At 43.4% G+C, this 19,812-nt stretch overlaps 1 protein-coding gene across 1 annotated transcript; it reads right to left on the reverse strand.

Annotated features, from left to right (window-relative positions):
• Positions 1-206: 206 nt before the first annotated feature.
• rsl24d1 (ribosomal L24 domain containing 1) lies at positions 207-12,068 on the reverse strand. The gene is made up of 6 exons (XM_059639240.1): positions 11,886-12,068; positions 7,574-7,687; positions 7,413-7,485; positions 5,881-5,944; positions 1,053-1,138; positions 207-883 (listed from the first exon to the last, which is right to left on the reverse strand). Exons 1-6 carry the CDS (start codon positions 11,964-11,966, stop codon positions 810-812), a joined length of 492 nt encoding a protein of 163 aa, XP_059495223.1. The 5' UTR covers positions 11,967-12,068; the 3' UTR covers positions 207-809.
• Between the last annotated feature and the right edge of the window lie 7,744 nt (positions 12,069-19,812).

Here is a 19,812-nt window from a genome sequence, read left to right on the forward strand (position 1 = left end):
GAAGAAGCTCATGTGGAGCATAAATACCAAAACAGATCAGACGGGATGAATGGCCTGTTTCTGAAGAGTACTTTATTTGTAGCTTAATTGTGCAAATAGAAAATCCTCAAAATAAAATCTCCAATTCCAATACCCAGTCAAAACAGGAACTCAATATTTGCAAACGTCTATATCACAACTGCATGGATTATCATAATGACAACAAGTTTGATGATCAAAATATGTTTTATTGACTGGAATCTTTTGTGTCAACTTTAAAGCCGACTACATTTTGAGCTGGCAGGTCAACCAACATTATTTTGAAAATATACACATCATATTTCTGGAAAAGAAAACTTTATCATTCGACCAGAACGTTCATATCAAAACACTGACAGATCCAAATTGCTGGGTCCACTGGACAGTTTTTTCATTCCCACTTTCAAAAAATGGTATTTTCTGCTTGATGTTTCATGAGGATAACTCAATAATCTTGATTTTAAAGAACTGCAGATAAAGACTCATTGACAGTATAACAAAGACACAAAGCAGCATCTGAACTGTCATTTAAAATCTTTCAATTTGATCCATGAGTCTGCTCACACAGATATGGAAAATCCAGATAAGTGAATTTGTACTTCCACCTAAATTTCTTTCTTACATATTTGTCCTGTATAAATTTTGGCAATCAGGAGGTTTGATAAGTGTTGGTGGATTACTGCTGGATAAATTCCAAGAACTGTTAATGTCCACAACTTGCAAAACAGTTAAAGCATGAGATTTGATTCATATATATCATTCATTCCACCTGGACAGCAAAACAGCAACAGTTAAGTTTCTTCTGCCATTTCCAAATCTTCTTGTAACATATGTACCATCTTTTCTTCCAGTTTCCTTGGTCTCTCTGTTGAAGGAAAACACAAGCATCTCAAATTATCAGAACAAATTAGGCTCTTTCCCGCATCACTTATCAACTCCAGAAGTTTTCAATTACAAGACAGCAAACATTTGATTTGCAAGATGTATGGTATTCTTTATAAACCCTGAAAATCTAAGCAGTTTCAGTCTATTACCTGCATGAGGAGCTTTGATGAGATGGATGTTTTGTTTGACCTCTTTGATGTCTGCCTTTGTCTGTAACTCCTTGCTTTTTTTCAACCTTGGACAAAAAGCAAAATATTTATTACATCAGCAACAAAGCTGCATCTGTCCTCAACGCATAAAAAGAGGTCACAGGAGTCCACAAATGCACATACCACCTAATCCTAGACACAGTTAACCATGACATTTAGATGTATGCATAATGTCATGATGTGGTGTATACTGATGTCAGGACACACAAAATGTGCAAAACTGCAAACGTGTGCCCCCACTTGTGCTCGCATGTAAAGAGCTGCTTACAAACAAATGAAGAATGAGAAGTGCTGTGGGCTGAGATCCAACAACCAGGATTGTTAGCAGCCAGATGCATGTTGTGGTCCTTCACCTGTGGTTTCTTGTGCAGTGAGAAAAGAACTTGACCTTTAAATTAGATCTCTCAGTCTCACAGGGGAGCTGAGCATCAGTAATCACCCTCAAATTGCATTCTGTCTCTGGGAGCAGCAAAGCAATAACAGCACCTTGCTTCAATTATTCTCCCACAATGGGAGAACACAGCTGCTCAAAAGGAAGTTCTGCTTTGTCCCTTCACAGGTGCAGCCAGACCTGTTCTCCAGATACTTAAGGCTTTGTATCAGAAGGAAGGGATGAGATGACTAGGCAAGATCAAAAGCAAGTGGTGCTTTGATACCATCCAGTGTGTATGTGATTACACTGGCAGCGCCACGTTTGTGACAGAAAGATGCCACTCCATTTTTGGGCAGTGAGGGACCCCTACAATATTGCGTTCCCATGTTAGTGCACTTATAACCACATCTAGTGGTGACAATGACAATAAATGCAGCATTTTATTAAATATTTGTTTTCAATAAACATGGTTTCAGCCACATCCTTCAGCTGATGACTCAAAACGGGGGCTTAGAATCAAATACAGAATAGGAATAAATTTCAAAATCAAAATAACTGCACACAACAAGAGGAGTTACAAAAAGATTACATCAAAGCACAAAAACAGGAGTAACCGCTACGGCCCATTAAGCCTTCTCTGGCGTTGAATAAAATCATAGCTGAGTGATTGATTAGGACCTTTAATTCCATAATCCTGTCTGTTCCCTATAACCTTTGAACTCTCTTGTCAATTAAATATCTGCCCGATTTAGCTTTGATTTTATTCAATGCCACTACCCTCCACCATTCTTTTAGGAAAAGAATTCCAATGCTAAACAACTCCCCAAGAGAAAAGAATCTGTTCATCTTCATCTTAAATACAGACTCCTTAATTTTAAAGTGTGTCGTTTGTTCAAGATTCCCCCACAAGAGGAAGCATAGACCAGCACTTACCCTGTCAGGCCCTATCAAAATCTTATGTTTCAGTAAGACCACCTCTCGTTCTTTTATACTCCAATGAGTCTATACCCACTTGTCCAACCACTGACAACAACTTCATCTCTGGAATCAGCCTGGTGAACCATTTCTAAACTGCTTCCAATCCAACTGTACGTGTCCTTAAGTAAGAACAAAGCTTAGCATAACACACTCGATGCAATATCACATTCTGTGTACTGTTGTAGTAAGATGACCCTAGATTTATACTACATCCCCTTCAAAATAAAGACTAACATTCTATTTGCCATCCCAATTATTCATGCTAACTTTTTTTGTGATCAGGACACCAAGATTTCCTCTCTATTGCAACGTAGAATCTAACATTAGATGTGAGTCTGCAATTGGACACTTTTTACTGGATAGTTCTGAATGTGTGGGGAATTACTCTGACAACCAATTTAGGATTGCAATTCAGGTTCACAGTGTTGGGTACTTGCATGTATTGAAAGCTGTACAGTGCCCTGTTCTTTGCACACATAAAGAGCATATCCATGCACCACCTGATTTACAGAACAAAACAGGGGACTGTCGTAAGGAGATAATGGGAACTGCAGATGCTGGAGAATCCAAGATAACAAAGCGTGAAGCTGGATGAACACAGCAGGCCAAGCAGCATCTCAGGAGCACAAAAGCTGACGTTTCGGGCCTAGACCCTTCATCAGAGAGGGGGGTGGAGTGAGGGTTCTGGAATAAATGGGGAGAGAGGGGGAGGCGGACCGAAGATGAAGAGAAAAGAAGATAGGTGGAGAGGAGAGTATAGGTGGGGAGGTAGGGAGGGGATAGGTCAGTCCAGGGAAGACGGACAGGTCAAGGAGGTGGGATGAGGCTAGTAGGTAGGAAATGGAGGTGCGGCTTGAGGTGGGAGGAAGTGATGGGTGAGAGGAAGAACAGGTTAGGGAGGCAGAGACAGGCTGGGCTGGTTGTGTGATGCAGTGGGGGGAGGGGACGAACTGGGCTGGTTTTGGGATGCGGTGGGTGAAGGGGAGATTTTGAAGCTGGTGAAGTCCACATTGATACCATTGGGCTGCAGGGTTCCCAAGCGGAATATGAGTTGCTGTTCCTGCAACCTTTGGGTGGCATCATTGTGGCACTGCAGGAGGCCCATGATGGACATGTCATCTCAAGAATGGGAGGGGGTGTTGAAATGGTTCGCGACTGGGAGGTGCAGTTGTTTATTGCGAACCGAGCAGAGGTGTTCTGCAAAGCGGTCCCCAAGCCTCCGCTTGGTTTCCCCAATGTAGAGGCTGCCATCCCCACCCTTGTCTGCTTTCCGGAGAGACCACTGTCTCCATGACTCCCTTGTTCGCTCCACACTGCCCTCCAACCCCACCACACCTGGCACCTTCCCCTGCAACCGCAGGAAGTGCTACACATGCCCCCACACCTCCTCCCTCACCCCCATCCCAGGCCCCAAGATGACTTTCCATATTATGCAGAGGTTCACCTGCACATCTGCCAATGTGACATACTGTATCCATTGTACCCAGTGTGGCTTCCTCTACATTGGGGAAACCAAGCGGAAGCTTGGGGACCGCTTTGTAGTACACCTCAACTCGGTTCGCAATAAACAACTGCACCTCCCAGTCGCAAACCATTTCCACTCCCCCTCCCATTCTTTAGATGACATGTCCATCATGGGCCTCCTGCAGTGCCACAATGATGCCACCCAAAGGTTGCAGGAACAGCAACTCATATTCTGCTTGGGAACCCTGCAGCCCAATGGTATCAATGTGGACTTCACCAGCTTCAAAATCTCCCCTTCCCCCACTGCATCCCAAAACCAGCCCAGTTCGTCCCCTCCCCCCACTGCATCACACAACCAGCCCAGCTCATCCCCTCCACCCACTGTATCCCAAAAACAGCCCAGCCTGTTTCTGCCTCACTAACCTGTTCTTCCTCTCACCCATCCCTTCCTCCCACCTCAAGCTGCACCTCCATTTCCTACCTACTAACCTCATCCCACCTCCTTGACCTCTCCGTCTTCCCTGGACTGACCTATCCCCTCCCTACCTCCCCACCTATACTCTCCTCCCCACCTAGCTTCTTTTCTCTCCATCTTTGGTCCGCCTCCCCCTCTCTTCCTATTTATTCCAGAACCCTCACCCCATCCCCCTCTCTGATGAAGGGTCTAGGCCCGAAACGTCAGCTTTTGTACTCCTGAGATGCTGCTTGGCCTGCTGTGTTCATCCAGCTTCACACTTTGTTATCTTATATAGGAGACTGTTGTAAGCTTACTCAAATCTCATGGTAGTACCCTGACCAGAATCTACATGCCAGCTTTAAAACTTAACAAAGCCTGTCAATCAGCATTGATGGGAGCATTTTCTACCAATCAACAGTCCACCTGCTAACTAATCATCACTCTTCTGCAGTACACATGTCAGTTTTCCCTTAAATTTGTATTCTTGTGAAACATCTTGATGAACGCAAAACAAAAAGCTCTGACAAAACATATCTTTTTTCTCAGCAATACTCTCTATATCCCTTAGCTGACTTAACTGTACATACAAAGATATTCAATTTTGTTTAATTTATTAGAATTGTACTGACAGATTTTTGTCATACTTTGGTTTATTTCGATTTATTCAAATTTTTCTAAATTCTCAATTTCACCCCTACATGATCAGGAAATCTGCTCCAAATGTTCTGATTAAGCTGAAGCTACACAGCATCCCAAAGGTACTGACACAGACTATGTACAAGGCAGTCTCCTTTAAATTATCCGAACTAGGTTCGGTGATAGCACCTTCATCGTAGTTACAGGCTCAATGTCCACCTTGGCACATAATCTAACTAGGAACCTATGTAGGTTTCTCAGGGACTAACATTTTCCTAAGAAGAGGATAAATGGAGACCTCATATTTATCAGCTGTATGTAACAGATTTTGTAGCATGATTGAGAGGGGGAAGTTCTCGTGGTGTTTGGCCAACATTCATCCCTCAACTGACACCAAAGAGATTAACTAAAAGCGAAGAGTGCTGGAGAAACTCAGCTGGTGTGGAAGCATCTGCAGAGAAAGGAAGAGGGTTTACGTTTAGAATCCAGTATGACTCTTCTCTGGAATAAGATTAGCTGGGCGGTTTTCTCATTGCTGTTTGTGGAACTTTGCTGCATGCAAATTCAGTGGCACATTTGCCGAAATAATCTTGAAGGCACTTTCAAAGAAATGAACTCGCATGAGGAAATTTGAGGTACGATAAAGCATCAGCAAAGACACAATGGCTTATAAGGCCTCTTTCTTAGATGGATCGATCACCCATTCATAAAATGTGATACAAATGTAATTTCTTGCTTGGCAATCACCAGGAATATTTCACAGAAAACTGGTTACGGTCAAGAAATATTGACAATTTGATTAAGTTGTAAATAAACATGTAATTCTTTAAAACATCTTTTTAAACTCTTGGCACACTCACCTGTTCATAATAAACCTTGCTTGACGCTTCTCTTTGATTTCCTCAACTCTTCTCATTGCCACAACTGTTGAACATAATTTTACCATTAACATAAAGAATATAAATTTCCCCTAAGTGTCACAGCAGCTTTTAGTTAGGTCAGAAGTGGGACAGAGAAATTTGCAAAATAAATCAATCAAACCAGGCAGAAAACATTTCCTCACACCCAATCACAACCATTATAAAAGAGTCACAGAATCCCTAGCAAAGCAGATAGAGATCATTCAATCCATCAAGTATGCACCAACCCTCAAAGAGTATCCCACCCAGATCGAAAAACCCACATTAACTAGAGCTATTCCACCTAGCCTACATATTCTTGGACACTAGATTGCCCCATAGTGTATCATGGCCAATCCACCTAACCTACGCATCTTTGGACTGTGGGAGGAAATCGGAGCGCCCAGCAGAAACCCTCGCTAATATGAGGAAAACATGCAAAATCTGCACTGACAGCCACCCAACATTGGAATCAAACAGAGGTCCCATGGCAGTATGAAAGAGCACTGCTAACTACCGAGCCACTGTGCCACCATAATGTATGTGTTACTTTCCTAAGAAACTCATTGGTTTTCACTCACAACGCAAAGGGGACCTCCATATTTTTCATGTTTCAAATACAAGAGCTTTAAAACTGGCAATCTTAGCAAAACCAGGCTAATTCCTCTGAAGCACAGGATGATGTATATTTGTTGTTTTAGCATTCTGTTCATTACTGCTGCCAAAATCACTTGCTTTTTAAGGGGAATTGCACAAACCAGCAACTTCCCATGAGCTTAATACATATATTAAAGAAAATTTATTTCATGTAACAGTGGATTTTCTGCATTGAAATCACAGTCTTTAAACAATGCTTAGCTAAGATTGCACTGAATCCAGTAAATCACAATGGGCTTCGGTGAAGTATCACAACAAAAAATTGCCCAAGAACATCAACTCTTATTTTTTGCCACAAAGATAATACCCTATTTAAATTATGAAAAAAAAACTTGCACAGTTAGTTTCTTTGCTTACGTGAAATACACCTACATTTATAGTACTGAACTTGAATCATCCATGAGTAGACAGCTTCTTCGCTAAATTAAAATATTTTCACCTCCTGATTAACATCATTAACACTGACTACCCAAAACCTTGCTCCTCACTTCAAATGAGCAGAAATATCTAATAAGCCACACGGCACTGATCATCTAGCTTAAGAGCATCACTGATGTAAATACTTGTGAAATGTCAGATAGCATTTTTGCCTCTGCATTACAGAGTTAGTTAAAAGATTTGCTTCAGACTTTCCTTACACATACTGCACATACTGTTTCGAATACGTAGGTCGCATCAGTGGTTTTCATAGGTCTGATGCTCCTTAATCACAAAGGTTACTCTAACATCAAAATGGAAATTCCATGCAAAACAGGTTGAACAACTCATCAGATCCATGAAAACCACTGCTGTGACCTACAGATGCCCAACATATTCAAAACACAAAAACTACTTACCTGACTTAGACCATAGATCTCTCTGGTACTTGACTGGCACATTTCTACGTTTTTCAAATTCAAATGAGTTATCCTATAAATGAAAGAACAAATATCAAGATCATCATGACGAGAAGGAAGTAAAGGCAGACAGAGTTTAAGAAAAACTGCTTCTTACGCACCACAGTCAATTCTTTGCCAGCCGATTTCCGGAAGGCCTTCGTCCACCTGGCTTTTCTCGGGTTACGCTTCTTCTTAAAATTCTTATGACACTTTGATCTGCAGAATCTGAAAACCTGCAAAAATAAGAAATTTTAAATCACGACAGGTGCAATGTTGCTCACAGAAAGCCAGGACAAAGTGAATTCCATTTAGAGCGTCAGCAATGTTACAGGCTCAGAAATCTGCTACCTGACATTTACTGAGTATTTAAAACGAGCAATGTAGGTGGTGCAGTGTGACAGGTAACTATATAACCTCAGTTAGCAGTTCAGCATGCCAGAGATCTCGTCTGCTCCTAGACAAATACATGGGGTATGCCAAGGTGACTGCAATTAATTAAACCATATTCATATTTCAAACAAAAAATGTTGACATGATAATTAAATGATACACTCCCTTGATCTATAATAATGCAAAATGTCAAAACTGAACACTGGAGCCGAGGCAGATTTCACACAATACTACCAAAAGGAAAAATACTGTGAATGTGGAAAATCTGAACTGTGGACCAAAACAGAGTTGACATTACAGGTTGGGTAACATTTTCAGTAAAGCTGTAAGGGCAAACAAAGTGAAGATTTAACTTCTTTACTCCATGAACCAGAGCTCTTCCTGCATTTACTGTTTTGAATTCACTCAAAACCATGTTGCACAAATAAAAAGTTAGTCCCTTCAACATTTCAATCATCCATATACTTGAATTTTCAGAAGGCATCTTTTAAGGTACCACACAATAGGCTACTTAATATTATCCCATTGTACCGGAGTAGAACATAGCGTAGATAGCGCATTAGGTAAGTGATAGAAGAGAATTGGGACAAGGGGGACATTTTCAGGATATGAACCTGTAACTCATGGAGTGTCGCAAGGATCAATATTACAGCCAGAATTATTTATGATATATTTTAATGATGTGGATGAGGAAAGTGAATGAACAATAGCAAAGTGTGAGGATGACACAAAAATAGATGGAAAGGCAAGCATTAAGGATGGCACAAAGAGTCTGCAGAGAGATACAGACAGACTAAGCCAGTGGGCACAAACATGGCAGACAGAATATAATGTGGGAAAACCTGAGGTGATGCACTAAAGCAGGAAGAACAGAACAGTTGAGTTTTTAAATGCAGAAAGCCTGCAGAAAACCACAGCAAAGGGATTTGGGAGTTCTCATCCAAGCATCACAGTAAATTAACATCCAAGTTAAATGGGTAATAATGACTGTAAATGAAAAGTTGGCCTGTATTTCAAAGTGAATGGAGTACAGAAGTAGAGAGTTTTTGCTAAAACAACGTAAAGCACTAGTCAGCCCATTGCTAAACCAATATGAACAGTATTGAGCCACTTACGTAAGGGAAGATATACTGGTATTGAAAGCAGTCTAGGAAAGGATCACTAGGCTGATGTCAAGTATGGAATTACCGTCCTATGAGAAGAGGTTGACCCTGTACTAATTGAAATTTAGAAGAACGAGTGGCAATATTATTGAAACCTTGAAAGATTCTTAGGAGACTTGAGAGTTAGATATAGAAAGGTTGTTGCCCCTTGTGGAAGTCAAGAACCGGAGGATAATCTCAGAATAAGGAGTCACACATTTATGACAGAGATGAGGAGGAATCTATTCCCATAGAATCTCTAAAGTGTGGTAGCAGGCAATTTGCCCATCAAGTCCACGCCAACCCTCTTGTAGAGCATCCCAATGAGTCCTCTATCCAACCCCGTAATCTCATTTTCACCATGGCTAATCTATCTGACCTACACACTATGAAGCAATTTAGTATGGCCAATCCACTTAATCTGCATATTTTTGGACAGTGAGAGGAAGCGGAGAACCCAGAGATCACACAGGAAAACACGGGAAGAATGTGCAAATTCCACACAGTCGCCCAAGGGTGGAATCAAACCTGGATCCTGGGCACTGTGAGGTAGCACTGTTATTCACTGAGCCACTGTGCTGCCTTGAGGGTAGTGAACTGTGGAATTCCTTACCAGATTGTCAAGTATATTCAACTCTGAGGCAGGCTGATTTTTAATTAGCAAAGGAATCAAGTGTGTGGGGGAAAATGGTGTTGGGGATTATCAAATCAGCCACAATCTCATTGAATGGTGGAGCAGACTCTCTGGGCTAAAGAGATTACTTCTGCTCTTGAGATGAACACATTGTATTCTTGTAGATTGCATGACATGCACAGGAAGGACCTAACTTACAGCATGATATACATCCAGGCAGACTACCCAATCACATTTGTTACAGCTTAGATGATCATTCGGCCCATCAAATCAGCACAGATTGTCCAAATGACTATCTCACCTCGTGCCATTCTCCCCATAACTCAGCAGTTATCTGGAAGGTTACTATCTAATTCCCTTTTGAGTATCCTAACTGAATATCGAGGTTAGGAACCTTGAAACAAGTAAATGACTTCCCGACTCCCCAAAGTCTGTGCACTATCTACAAGTCACAAGTCAAGAGTGTAATGGAACAATCCCCACTTGCGTGGATGAGTGTTAGACAGGATCCAGCAGCCTGTTTAACTGATACCACATCCACAAACATTCACTATCTCCACCAATGACACTTAGTAGTAGCAGTGTGTACCAACCTCAAGATGCACTGCAGAATTTCACCAAGACTCCTAAAAGAGAACCTTTCCAACGTATGACCACTAGCATCCAGAAAGACAATAGCGACAATTTTCTGGGACCACCACTAACAGCAAGTTCTCCTCCATGCCATTCATCATACTGAGTTGGAACCATATTAACAATCCTTCACGGTTAGTAGGTCAAAACCCGGTAACTCCTCCCTATCAGCATTACAGGTCCACTTACAACAAATGGACTGCAACAGTTTGAGAAGGGAGCTCACTACAATCTTCTCAAGGGCAATTAGAAATTGACAATAAATGATGGCGCAGCCAGTGACACCCATATCCTATGAGTAAATAAAATCTGGTTCCACCATATACCGGAGCAGTATTTTCTGGACAAAAACAATGCAAAAAAAGTTTTCATGCAATTAAATGCAAGTTAAAATTCTAACTGTATACCAATAATCTACATTAAGTTCCAGCCAAGTTCAGTTGGTAGCACTGTGATAAGAGTTGTGCAGTACAACACAGATCCTTTGGTCCAACTCATCCATGCCAACCAAATGAACTAAATGAATATAAGCCAAACAAACTGCAAATGCTGGAATCTAAGGTAGATAAGCAGGAGGCTGGAAGAACACTGCAGGACAGGCAGCATCTGGAGGAAATTGAGCAGTCAGCTTTTCAGGTATTATTCTTCTCAAGACATTCCTGAAGAGGAGTAATACCCAAAACAGTGGCTGCGCTCATCCTCCAGAAGCTGCTTGGCCTGCCATGTTCTTGCAGTCTCCTGTTTGTCTATGGTAAATTAATGTAGTCCCATTTGCCAGCATTTGTTGACCTGCACATCTGATAATGTGGTATGGGTACAGCGGATGCACTACTGTGGCCTCCTCTACATCAGAGAAACCAAGTGAAGGCTTGGGGACCGCTTTGCAGAACACCCACGCTCGGCTCGCAATAAACAACTGCACCTCCCAGTTGCAAAACATTTCCACTCTCCCTCCCATTCTTCAGAGGACATGTCCATCATGGGCCTCCTGCAGTGCCACAATGATGCCACCCGAAGGTTGCAGGAACAGTAACTCACATGGTATCAATGTGGATTTCACAAGCTTCAAAATCTCCCCTCCCCCTACTGCATCCCAAAACCAGCCCAGCTCGTACCCGCCTCCCTAACCTGTTCTACCTCTCAACTATCCCTTCCTCCCACTTCAAGCCGCACCTCCATTTCCTACCTACTAACCTCCTTGACCTGTCCGTCTTCCCTGGACTGACCTATCCCCTCCCTCCCGCCCCCCACACCCATCTCTACAGGCTCCATCCCCGCCTCTTTAACTTGTCTGTCTCCTCTCCACCTATCTTCTTTTCTCTCCATCTTCGGTCCCCCTCTCCCCATCCCCCTCTCTGATGAACGGTCTAGGCCCGAAACGTCAGCTTTTGTGCTCCTGAGATGCTGCTTGGCCTGCTGTGTTCATCCAGCCTCACACCTTTGTTATCTTTATACAAATGCAAGTGTGTTTTGACCACAGCGTGCCTCCGCCAGCTCTGGTCGCTACGTCCTCTTCTCCCGGTTCTTTCCCGGCCTTGTCTCAACCTCTCTTCGCCCACAATGACGCCGGGCTCTGCAGGCCGACTGCCTGAAGTCTGGGCCCAGCCTCCCCGACTGCCTCCCCGGCCTCACCTTACAATCATTGCGGACGAACATCATGCCGTGGCCCGGGTACACGGGCGCCGAACAGAAATAACACTTCTGGATGCGCATTTTCGCTCCAGTTTGTGATGTGACCGCGCAATTCCCCGACAACGGTCCCTCGCTGCCCTCACTCGCAGCAAAATGGCCGAACCACGACCTCAGGCAACGATACGGGGAGAACGGAGAGATAGCGCCTCCTACAGTTCCGGAGGACAGCAGCGCAACACCCGATTGTCCGGAATGACCACGGGACAGCGCCTCCTGCAGTCCCGGAGGACAGCAACGTAGCTGCCCGAATGCCTGGGCGTCCGTCACACAGTACCACCTGGAGGACTGAGGGACAGCACCCCCTACTGTCCCGGAGGAGAAGGGTCTAGGCCCGAAAGGTCAGCCTTCCTGCTCCTCTGATGCTACTTGGCCTGCTGTGTTCATCCAGCTCTACACCTTGTTATCTCTCATTCCCTCAGCCTTATGTGCTTTAAGGAAATCAATGCCAGCCTATGTAAAACAAAGATGCTGAAAGTCTGAGATAAAAAAAGAAATTGTTGGAGAAACTCAGCAGATCCGAAAACATCTGTGGAGAGAGAAACAATGTTAACATTTTGAGTTAACGATGTGAAGTTGGATGAACACAGCAGGCCAAGAAGCATCAGAGGAGCAAGGAAGGCTGACGCTTCGGGTTGAGACCCTTCTTCAGAAATGGGGGAGGGAGAGGCGGATAGAAGATGGATAGAGGAGAGGATAGATGGAGAGGAGACAGACAGGTCAAAGAGGGGGGGATGGAGCCAGTAAAGATGAGTGTAAGTGGGGAGGTAGGGAGGGGATAGGTCAGGCGAGGGAGGACGGACAGGTCGAGGGGCGGGATGAGGTTGGTAGGCAGGAGATGGAGGTGGGACTTGAAGTGGGAGGAGGGGATAGGTGAGAGGAATTACAGGTTAGGCAGGCGGGGACGTGCTGGGCGGTTTTGGGATGCGGTGGGGGAAGGGGAGATTTTGAAACTGGTGAAGTCCACATTGATACCATTAGGCTGCAGGGCTCCCAAGCGGAATATGAGTTGCTGTTCCTGCAACCTTCGGGTGGCACCATTGTGGCAATGCAGGAGGCCCATGATGGACATGTCGTCTAAGGAGCAGGGGAGGGAGTTGAAATCGTTCGTGACTGGGAGGTGTTGTTTGTCCAGCCCCACCACACCCGGCACTTTCCCCTGCAACCGAAGCAAGTGCTACACCTGCCTCTGTACCTCTCCCCTCACCCCCATCCTAGGCCCTAAGAAGATTTTCTAGATCAAGCAGATGTTCACCTGCACATCTGTCAATGTTATATACTGTATCCGCTGTTCCCGTTGTGGCCTCCCCTACATCGGGGAAACCAAACGGAGGCTTGGGGACCGCTTTGTGGAACACCTATGCTCGGTTCGCAACAAACAACTACACTTCCCAGTCACGAAACATTTCCATTCCCCCTCCCCCCACTCCTCGGACGGGTTCTGAGGAAGGGTCATTGGACCCGAAACGTGAACTCTGTTTTCTCCTTCACAGATGCCGCCAGACCTGCTGAGCTTTTCCAGCAACAATGTTTTTGTTCTTTTTTAACCTTATATAGAACCCATTTTAACCTCTTTGCTCATATACACATTGCATTTTTTAATAAAGACAAATGTTCCGTTTGCCTTCGTAACCACCTGATCTACCTGCCTTGCTGCATTCAAAGATCAATGGATATGCACACTAAGTTCCCTCTGATCCTCTACTTCCAATGGGCCTATCATTCAATGTGTACTCCCATGCCTTATGCAATGTCTCAGGCTTTTCAGGAAGAAATCTCATTTGCTACCATTCAGCCCATTTGACCAGCCTATCCATATCGTCCAGCATCCAAGGCCTTCCCCTTCACTATTTAGGACACCAACATTCGTGTCTGGAGCATTAATCTACACAGTAAACAGCAAAGGAACCAGGAGCAAACCCTATGATACACTGGACACAGGATGCCAGTCACAAAAACAGCCTTCAACCATCACACTCTGCTTCCTGCCATGAAGCCAGTTCGGATCCAGTTTGCCAAATTGTCCTGGATCCGATGCGCTCTTAGCTTCTTAATCAGCCTGCCAGGAGAGATCTTGTCAAAAACTTTACTGAAGGCCATGCGGACCGCGTTAGCTGCATGACCCTCAAGAATGCATCTCGAAACGTTCAATTTAATTTCTTAGTTGAAACCATGTTGACTACCTTCAATTAATCATTGTGTCTCCAGTGGATCTGTCCCTCATTCACCAGTACCTTCCTGGTTTATGCCTACCATCCTTCCTAAGAATGGTTCAACATTATTTATAGTTTTATAATCATTGTCTTAGGTTAATGGACTGCAGATTTTAAACAGAGATAAGATTAGATTTGATTAGATTACCTACAGTGTGGAAACAGGCCCTTTGGCCCAACAAGTCCACACCGCCACTTGAAACATCCCCCATAACCCACACACGCCTGAACACTATGGGAAATTTAGCATGGCCAATCCACCTAGCCTGCACATCTTTGGACTGTGGGAGGAAACCAGAGCACCCGGAGGAAACCCACACAGACACGGGGACAATGTGCAAACTCCACACAGACAGTCGCCCGAGGCTGGAATCGAATCCGGGTCCCTGGCGCCGTGAGGCTGCAGTGCTAACCACTGAGCCACCATAAGGAGGAATAACTTCCAAAAATTCTACCAGAAATCTGGGTAATTCACAATCCCAGAGTGCAGTGGACATGGGACACTAAATAAATTTAAGGAGCGGACAGACAGGTTTTTTATTAGTAACGCATTAAAAAGTTATAGGATAATAAACACAAATTTGGAATGGAGACCGAGATGGGACCAGGCATGATTGTATTAAATGGTGGAGCAGGCTCAAGGGGCTCAATTACCAAATCCTGCTCCTATTTATTAAGTTCTTAGTTATTGCCTCGTGCTCTGGCAATCCCTCCTTTGGCCAGAAAGGATTTGGAAATTAATGTCAGAGTTGCTGCAATATCCTTCCTGACTCCTACAGCAACCTGGGATGCACCTCATCTGGGCCTTTAAAGCCTGCTAAAACAACTAATATCTCCTGTCTCTCAACAGTAACTCATTCCAGTCTCTCACAGTCTGCTTCCCTGATTTCTATAACTACATTGACCTCCTGTATAGTTAATACTGATGCAAAGTATTAAAATCTCAGCTATATCTACAGCTGCATACACAGATTACCACTTTGGAACCTAATGGGCCCTACTCTTTCCTGGTTATTCTCTTGCCCCTAGTATACTTATAAAACACATTTGGATTTTCCTTACTCTTACCTACCAGTGTTTTTTCATGTCCTCTCTTTACTCTCCTATTCTTTTTTAAGCAAACCGCTACGTTTTTTATACGCTTCCGGGATCATCTGCTGTTTTAAACCTTTGGTATCTACCAAAAGTTTTTTTTAATCTTATCTGATTCGGCACATCCTTTAGCATCCAGGGTACTCTGGACTTGTTGGTCCCATCCTTCCCTTTGACAGGGACATGTTGGCCCTCCACTCTTACTACTTGCCTTTTGAAATGCTCCTATTGCTCAGGTGCAGATTTTGCTGCAAGTAGCTGCTCCCAGTCTACTTTGGTCTAATCCTCTCTTTTAGAGTCATGGAAACGTACAATTCGGAAACAGACTCTTCAGTCCAACTCGTCCACGCCAACCAGATACCCTAAACTAATCTAGTCCCATTTGCCAACATTTGGCCCTTTTCCCGCTAAGCCCTTCCTATTCATACGCATCCAGATGCCTTTTAAATATTGTAATTGCACCAGCCTCCACCACTTCCTCTGGCAGCTCATTCCATGCACACACCACCCTCTATCTGAACAAATTGACCCTTAGATCCCTTTTATATCTTCCCCCTCACTATAAACCTTTGCCCTCTAGTTTTGGACTCACACACCTCAGGGAAAAGGCCTTGCCTCTTAACCCTATCTATGCCCCTCATGATTTTATAAACCCTCTATAAGGTTTCAGAGTAGATTTGAAGCCCGAGTTGTGGATCATCATCATTGCAGCCTCTGATGAAGTGCTGTTGTGTGGTACTCCATGAAGTAAGCCATCAGCAAACACATAGAGCTTGACCCCATACATGATCCACTACAAAGGAAAACCAGAGGTGAGGTAATCCAGCTCAATGGACTCCAGAGTTTAAAAACCAGGCGGGAAAACACGACGGCGCTTCCTCAGAGGCTGCACTGATGATGTTACCCAGCAGGGTCATGAAACGTCTGCGGAAAAACAAAACAGCTCAGCGAGCCAACCAACTACAACACCCTCTATAAGTTCACCCCTCAGGCTCCGACGCTCCAGGGAAAATAGTTCCAGCCTACTTAGCCTCTCCCTATACCTACATCCCCCCAATCCTGGCAGTATTCTCGTAAATCTTACCTGAACCCTTTCTAGTTTCACATCTTATTCAAACTGGCCTTCCCTAATTCAGAACTTTTATTTCCAATTTTTTTTGCCTTTATCCATAATTTACCTTAAATCTTACTGAATTATGGTTGCTATTATCAAAATGCTCCTTCACTGACAACTTTACCACTTTGTTCCCTAAAATTTAGCCCAGCATGGCCTTTTGTAGGACTCCCTACGTGCTGGATCAAAGAGGTCTCTGAGAACATTTGAAGAATTCTGCTCCCTCTAAGCCTTTCAGCATACGTCTTTCCAGTTAGTTTTGGAAAATTGAAATTCCCTATTATTGTTATAGCATATTACATGTGCCCTTCTCTGAGATTTGCCTACATCGGCAAAGTTTCTTGGGGATAGGATTTACTCACACTTGAAAAAATATGAAATTAGTAGTGATAGGCAACATGGCTGTGTGCAGGGAAGGTTATGATTTATAAACATGATTAAGTTCTTTGAGGAAGTGGCATAGATGATTGATGAGAACAGGCAAGTAGATGTTCTCTCTGTTAACTTTAGCAAGGACTTTGACAAGGTCCCTCAAGGCAGCTTGATGCAAAAGGTGAAGTCATGTGGGATCCACAGTGAGCTGGTAAGATGGATACAGAACTAGCTTCGTCACAGAAGACAGGGAGTGTAAAGATGTTTTTCTGACTGGAGATTGTGACCGGAGGTGTTCTGCACAGATCAGAGCTTGGCCCCCTGCTTTCATAATATATATATATTATATATATATATATCGCGCGATTGATAAGTTTGTGGATGACACAAAGATTGGGGAAGCTGCGAATAGTAAAGAGGATTGCCAGAGAATTAAGCAGGATATAGATAGGCTGGTGACTTGGGCAGAGAAAAGGTAGATAGAGTTTAATCCTGACAAATGTGAGGCAATGCATTTTGAAAGATCTAATGCGGGACAGATGTATACAGTAAATGACAGAACTTTTAGTAGCATCAACATACTGAGGGATCTTGGTGTATAGGTCCACAGTTCCAAGAAAGTGGCAACGCAAGTTAATTAGGTGGTCAAGAAGGCATGTGGCATGCTTGCCTTCATTGGTTGGGGAGAAGTCTATAAAAATTGGCAATCTGTACTGCAGCTGTATAGAATTTTAGTTGGGCCACAGTTTGAATATTGTGTACAGTTCCTGTTGCCACACTACAGGAAGGATGTGAAGGCTTGGAGAGGGTACAGAAACAGTTTACAGGATGTTGCCTGGTTTGAAGGGCATTACCATTGAGGAACAATTGGACAAACTTGGTTTGTTTTCATTTGAGCATCAAAAGATGAGGGGAGGGGGCATGATCTGATAGAAGTTTGAAAAATTATGAGAGGCATGGATAGAATTGATGGCCGGAGTCTTTTTCTCAGGGTAGAAATATCAATTCTAGGGGGTATAAGTTTAAGCTAAAAGGAGTTAAGTTTAAAGAAGATGTGAAAGGCAAGGTTTTTACACAGAATGTGTTAAGTGCATAGAATGTGCTGCCACAAGAGATGGGAGAGGTGGATACAATAGCAACGTTTAAGAGGCATTTTTTAGATACATGATTAGGCAGGGAATAGAGGGATATGGACCAGGTAGAGGCAATATGTTTTCAGTTTAGAAATGAATCATGTGTCAGCACAGTCCTGATGGGCCGAAAGGCCTGTTCCTGTACTGTACTGTTCTTTGTATCTTTGTATATCTGTCTTCATGTCAATTCCTGCCTGGATGGGAGTCTTTGGCACAGCCCCGACAAAGTGATTACGCGCTTGTTGTTTTTAAGGTTTACCCATATTACATCATTTTTGAAACTTTCTAAGATATCTTACCTCCTCACTGCAGTAATTGACTCCTTAATCAATATTGTGATACCACATCTTCTTTTCCAATCAGCCTGCAGGACAGCGCCTCCAACAGGTCCATAGGACCCAACACTCACAGGATGGCATGACTCACAGGACAGCACCCCTAACTGGCTTGGAGGGTTACAGCATAGCCCTGCCAATGGACTCCCCACTAAGAGGCCTGGAGGACTACAACATAGTGTCCCCCCACCCCACCATCAAGGCCTGGAGGACTACACAACAGTATTTCTAAAAGGTTCTAAAGATGCAAAACCGTGTCCCCAGCAGGTTCAGGTGTTGTTGTATCCCTGCCCTGTCTCCTGATCATCAATTGCAATTTGTTCACTTCTTCAGCAGTGAACCGAAAACCTCTTCTCATGTAAACTCAACTTTAAAGGTGTGTTTTCTACCCTCAAGCTTTTTATTTGCATCCTACATTTGCCAAAGTATGCAATGACTTTCTATTGCCAGTAAGGGCAACAGACAAGCAATGACCCCCACCCTCTCTGTATTGACTTTTGTAAAAGATTAACAGCAAGCATGGTTTCTCAGTCACCCCGGCAAACATTGAAATTTCTTCCAGTCTGACGGCTGGTACAGACAACCACAAAAGACAGATCAGGGTCCCATGCTGAGTTGGAACAAATGCAACAATTATCCATGTCCTGTAAAGTCATTCAGTCTCAACAGATTCGTAACTACAGGCACTAACCGCAGCCAGATATTTGTCATGCTGACAAATAAATAATTCAACTCTTATAAATGGACAGAATCTATCCTCTTCTGAATGATAAGTGCTTCCAAGATTACATTTGCATTTCCACTTTTTTTACTGTAAGTTGACACTGGTCTAATGTTTAAAAGGCTCATTGGACATTTGGATGAAATACTGTCACTGATCCAAATTAGATTTGTGCTATTGATTAAAAATTATGATGAATATTAAGATCATTACAAAATAGCTTGTAAAAGTAGATGCAAAGGACCAAGATGGTGATGGCATTTAATGGTTCCTTGTTGTTAATGTTTACATAAAAGGAGGACATGAGTCTTACAGAAGTGGCTCTTCTCAATCAAAATATTCCACTTCCTTCAGGTTCTCCAATCAGCCCTAGCAGTGAGTTTTAAGTTTACAAAGGAAATGACCATGCAGCTTAACAGTAGGTGTTTACATAATTAATAAGGTTTGTGCAGTAAATTGTTTTTTAAAAAACACCTAGTGCCTAATTTACAATTCACCACACAGTCTAAATTAAGAGCTGCCAGTAGGGTCCTCACTGTTTCACTCCTTTCCATGCTCTTGAGCTTATACTCGGGTTTGTCAATGATATTCAGGACAGCACTCATGAAGTCAAATGCAAATCCCTTTGAGTGCTATCATAGAACTTATTTGTTGCAGTGTATCTTAGATTTTCTTAATGGTGGATGAGTGGCTAGCGCTGCTGCCTTGCAGTGCTAGATCCCCAGGGTCAATTCCACCCTTGGCAACTGTCTGTGTGGAGTTTGCAAGTTGTCCCTGCACCTTTGTGGGCTTCCTCTGGGTGTTCTGGTTTTCTCCCACGGTTCAAAGATGTGGAGGCTAGGTGAATTAGCCAGGCTAAATTGTCTGTCGTGTTCAGGTATGTGCAGGCT

Source organism: Stegostoma tigrinum, chromosome 33, assembly GCF_030684315.1.
Source record: "Stegostoma tigrinum isolate sSteTig4 chromosome 33, sSteTig4.hap1, whole genome shotgun sequence".
Classification (NCBI taxonomy): domain Eukaryota; kingdom Metazoa; phylum Chordata; class Chondrichthyes; order Orectolobiformes; family Stegostomatidae; genus Stegostoma; species Stegostoma tigrinum.

What these genes read in the sequence shown, in the direction of transcription:
- rsl24d1 (XM_059639240.1), bottom strand. Translation starts at nt 11,966, where the DNA reads ATGCGCATCCAGAAGTGTTATTTCTGTTCGGCGCCCGTGTACCCGGGC. An exon ending in TCGTCCGCAATGATTGTAAG is followed by an intron (nt 7,688 to 11,885) that starts GTGAGGCCGGGG and finishes TTATTTTTGCAG; the next exon opens with GTTTTCAGATTCTGCAGATC. An exon ending in GCAAGGTTTATTATGAACAG is followed by an intron (nt 1,139 to 5,880) that starts GTGAGTGTGCCA and finishes TTTTTGTCCAAG; the next exon opens with GTTGAAAAAAAGCAAGGAGT.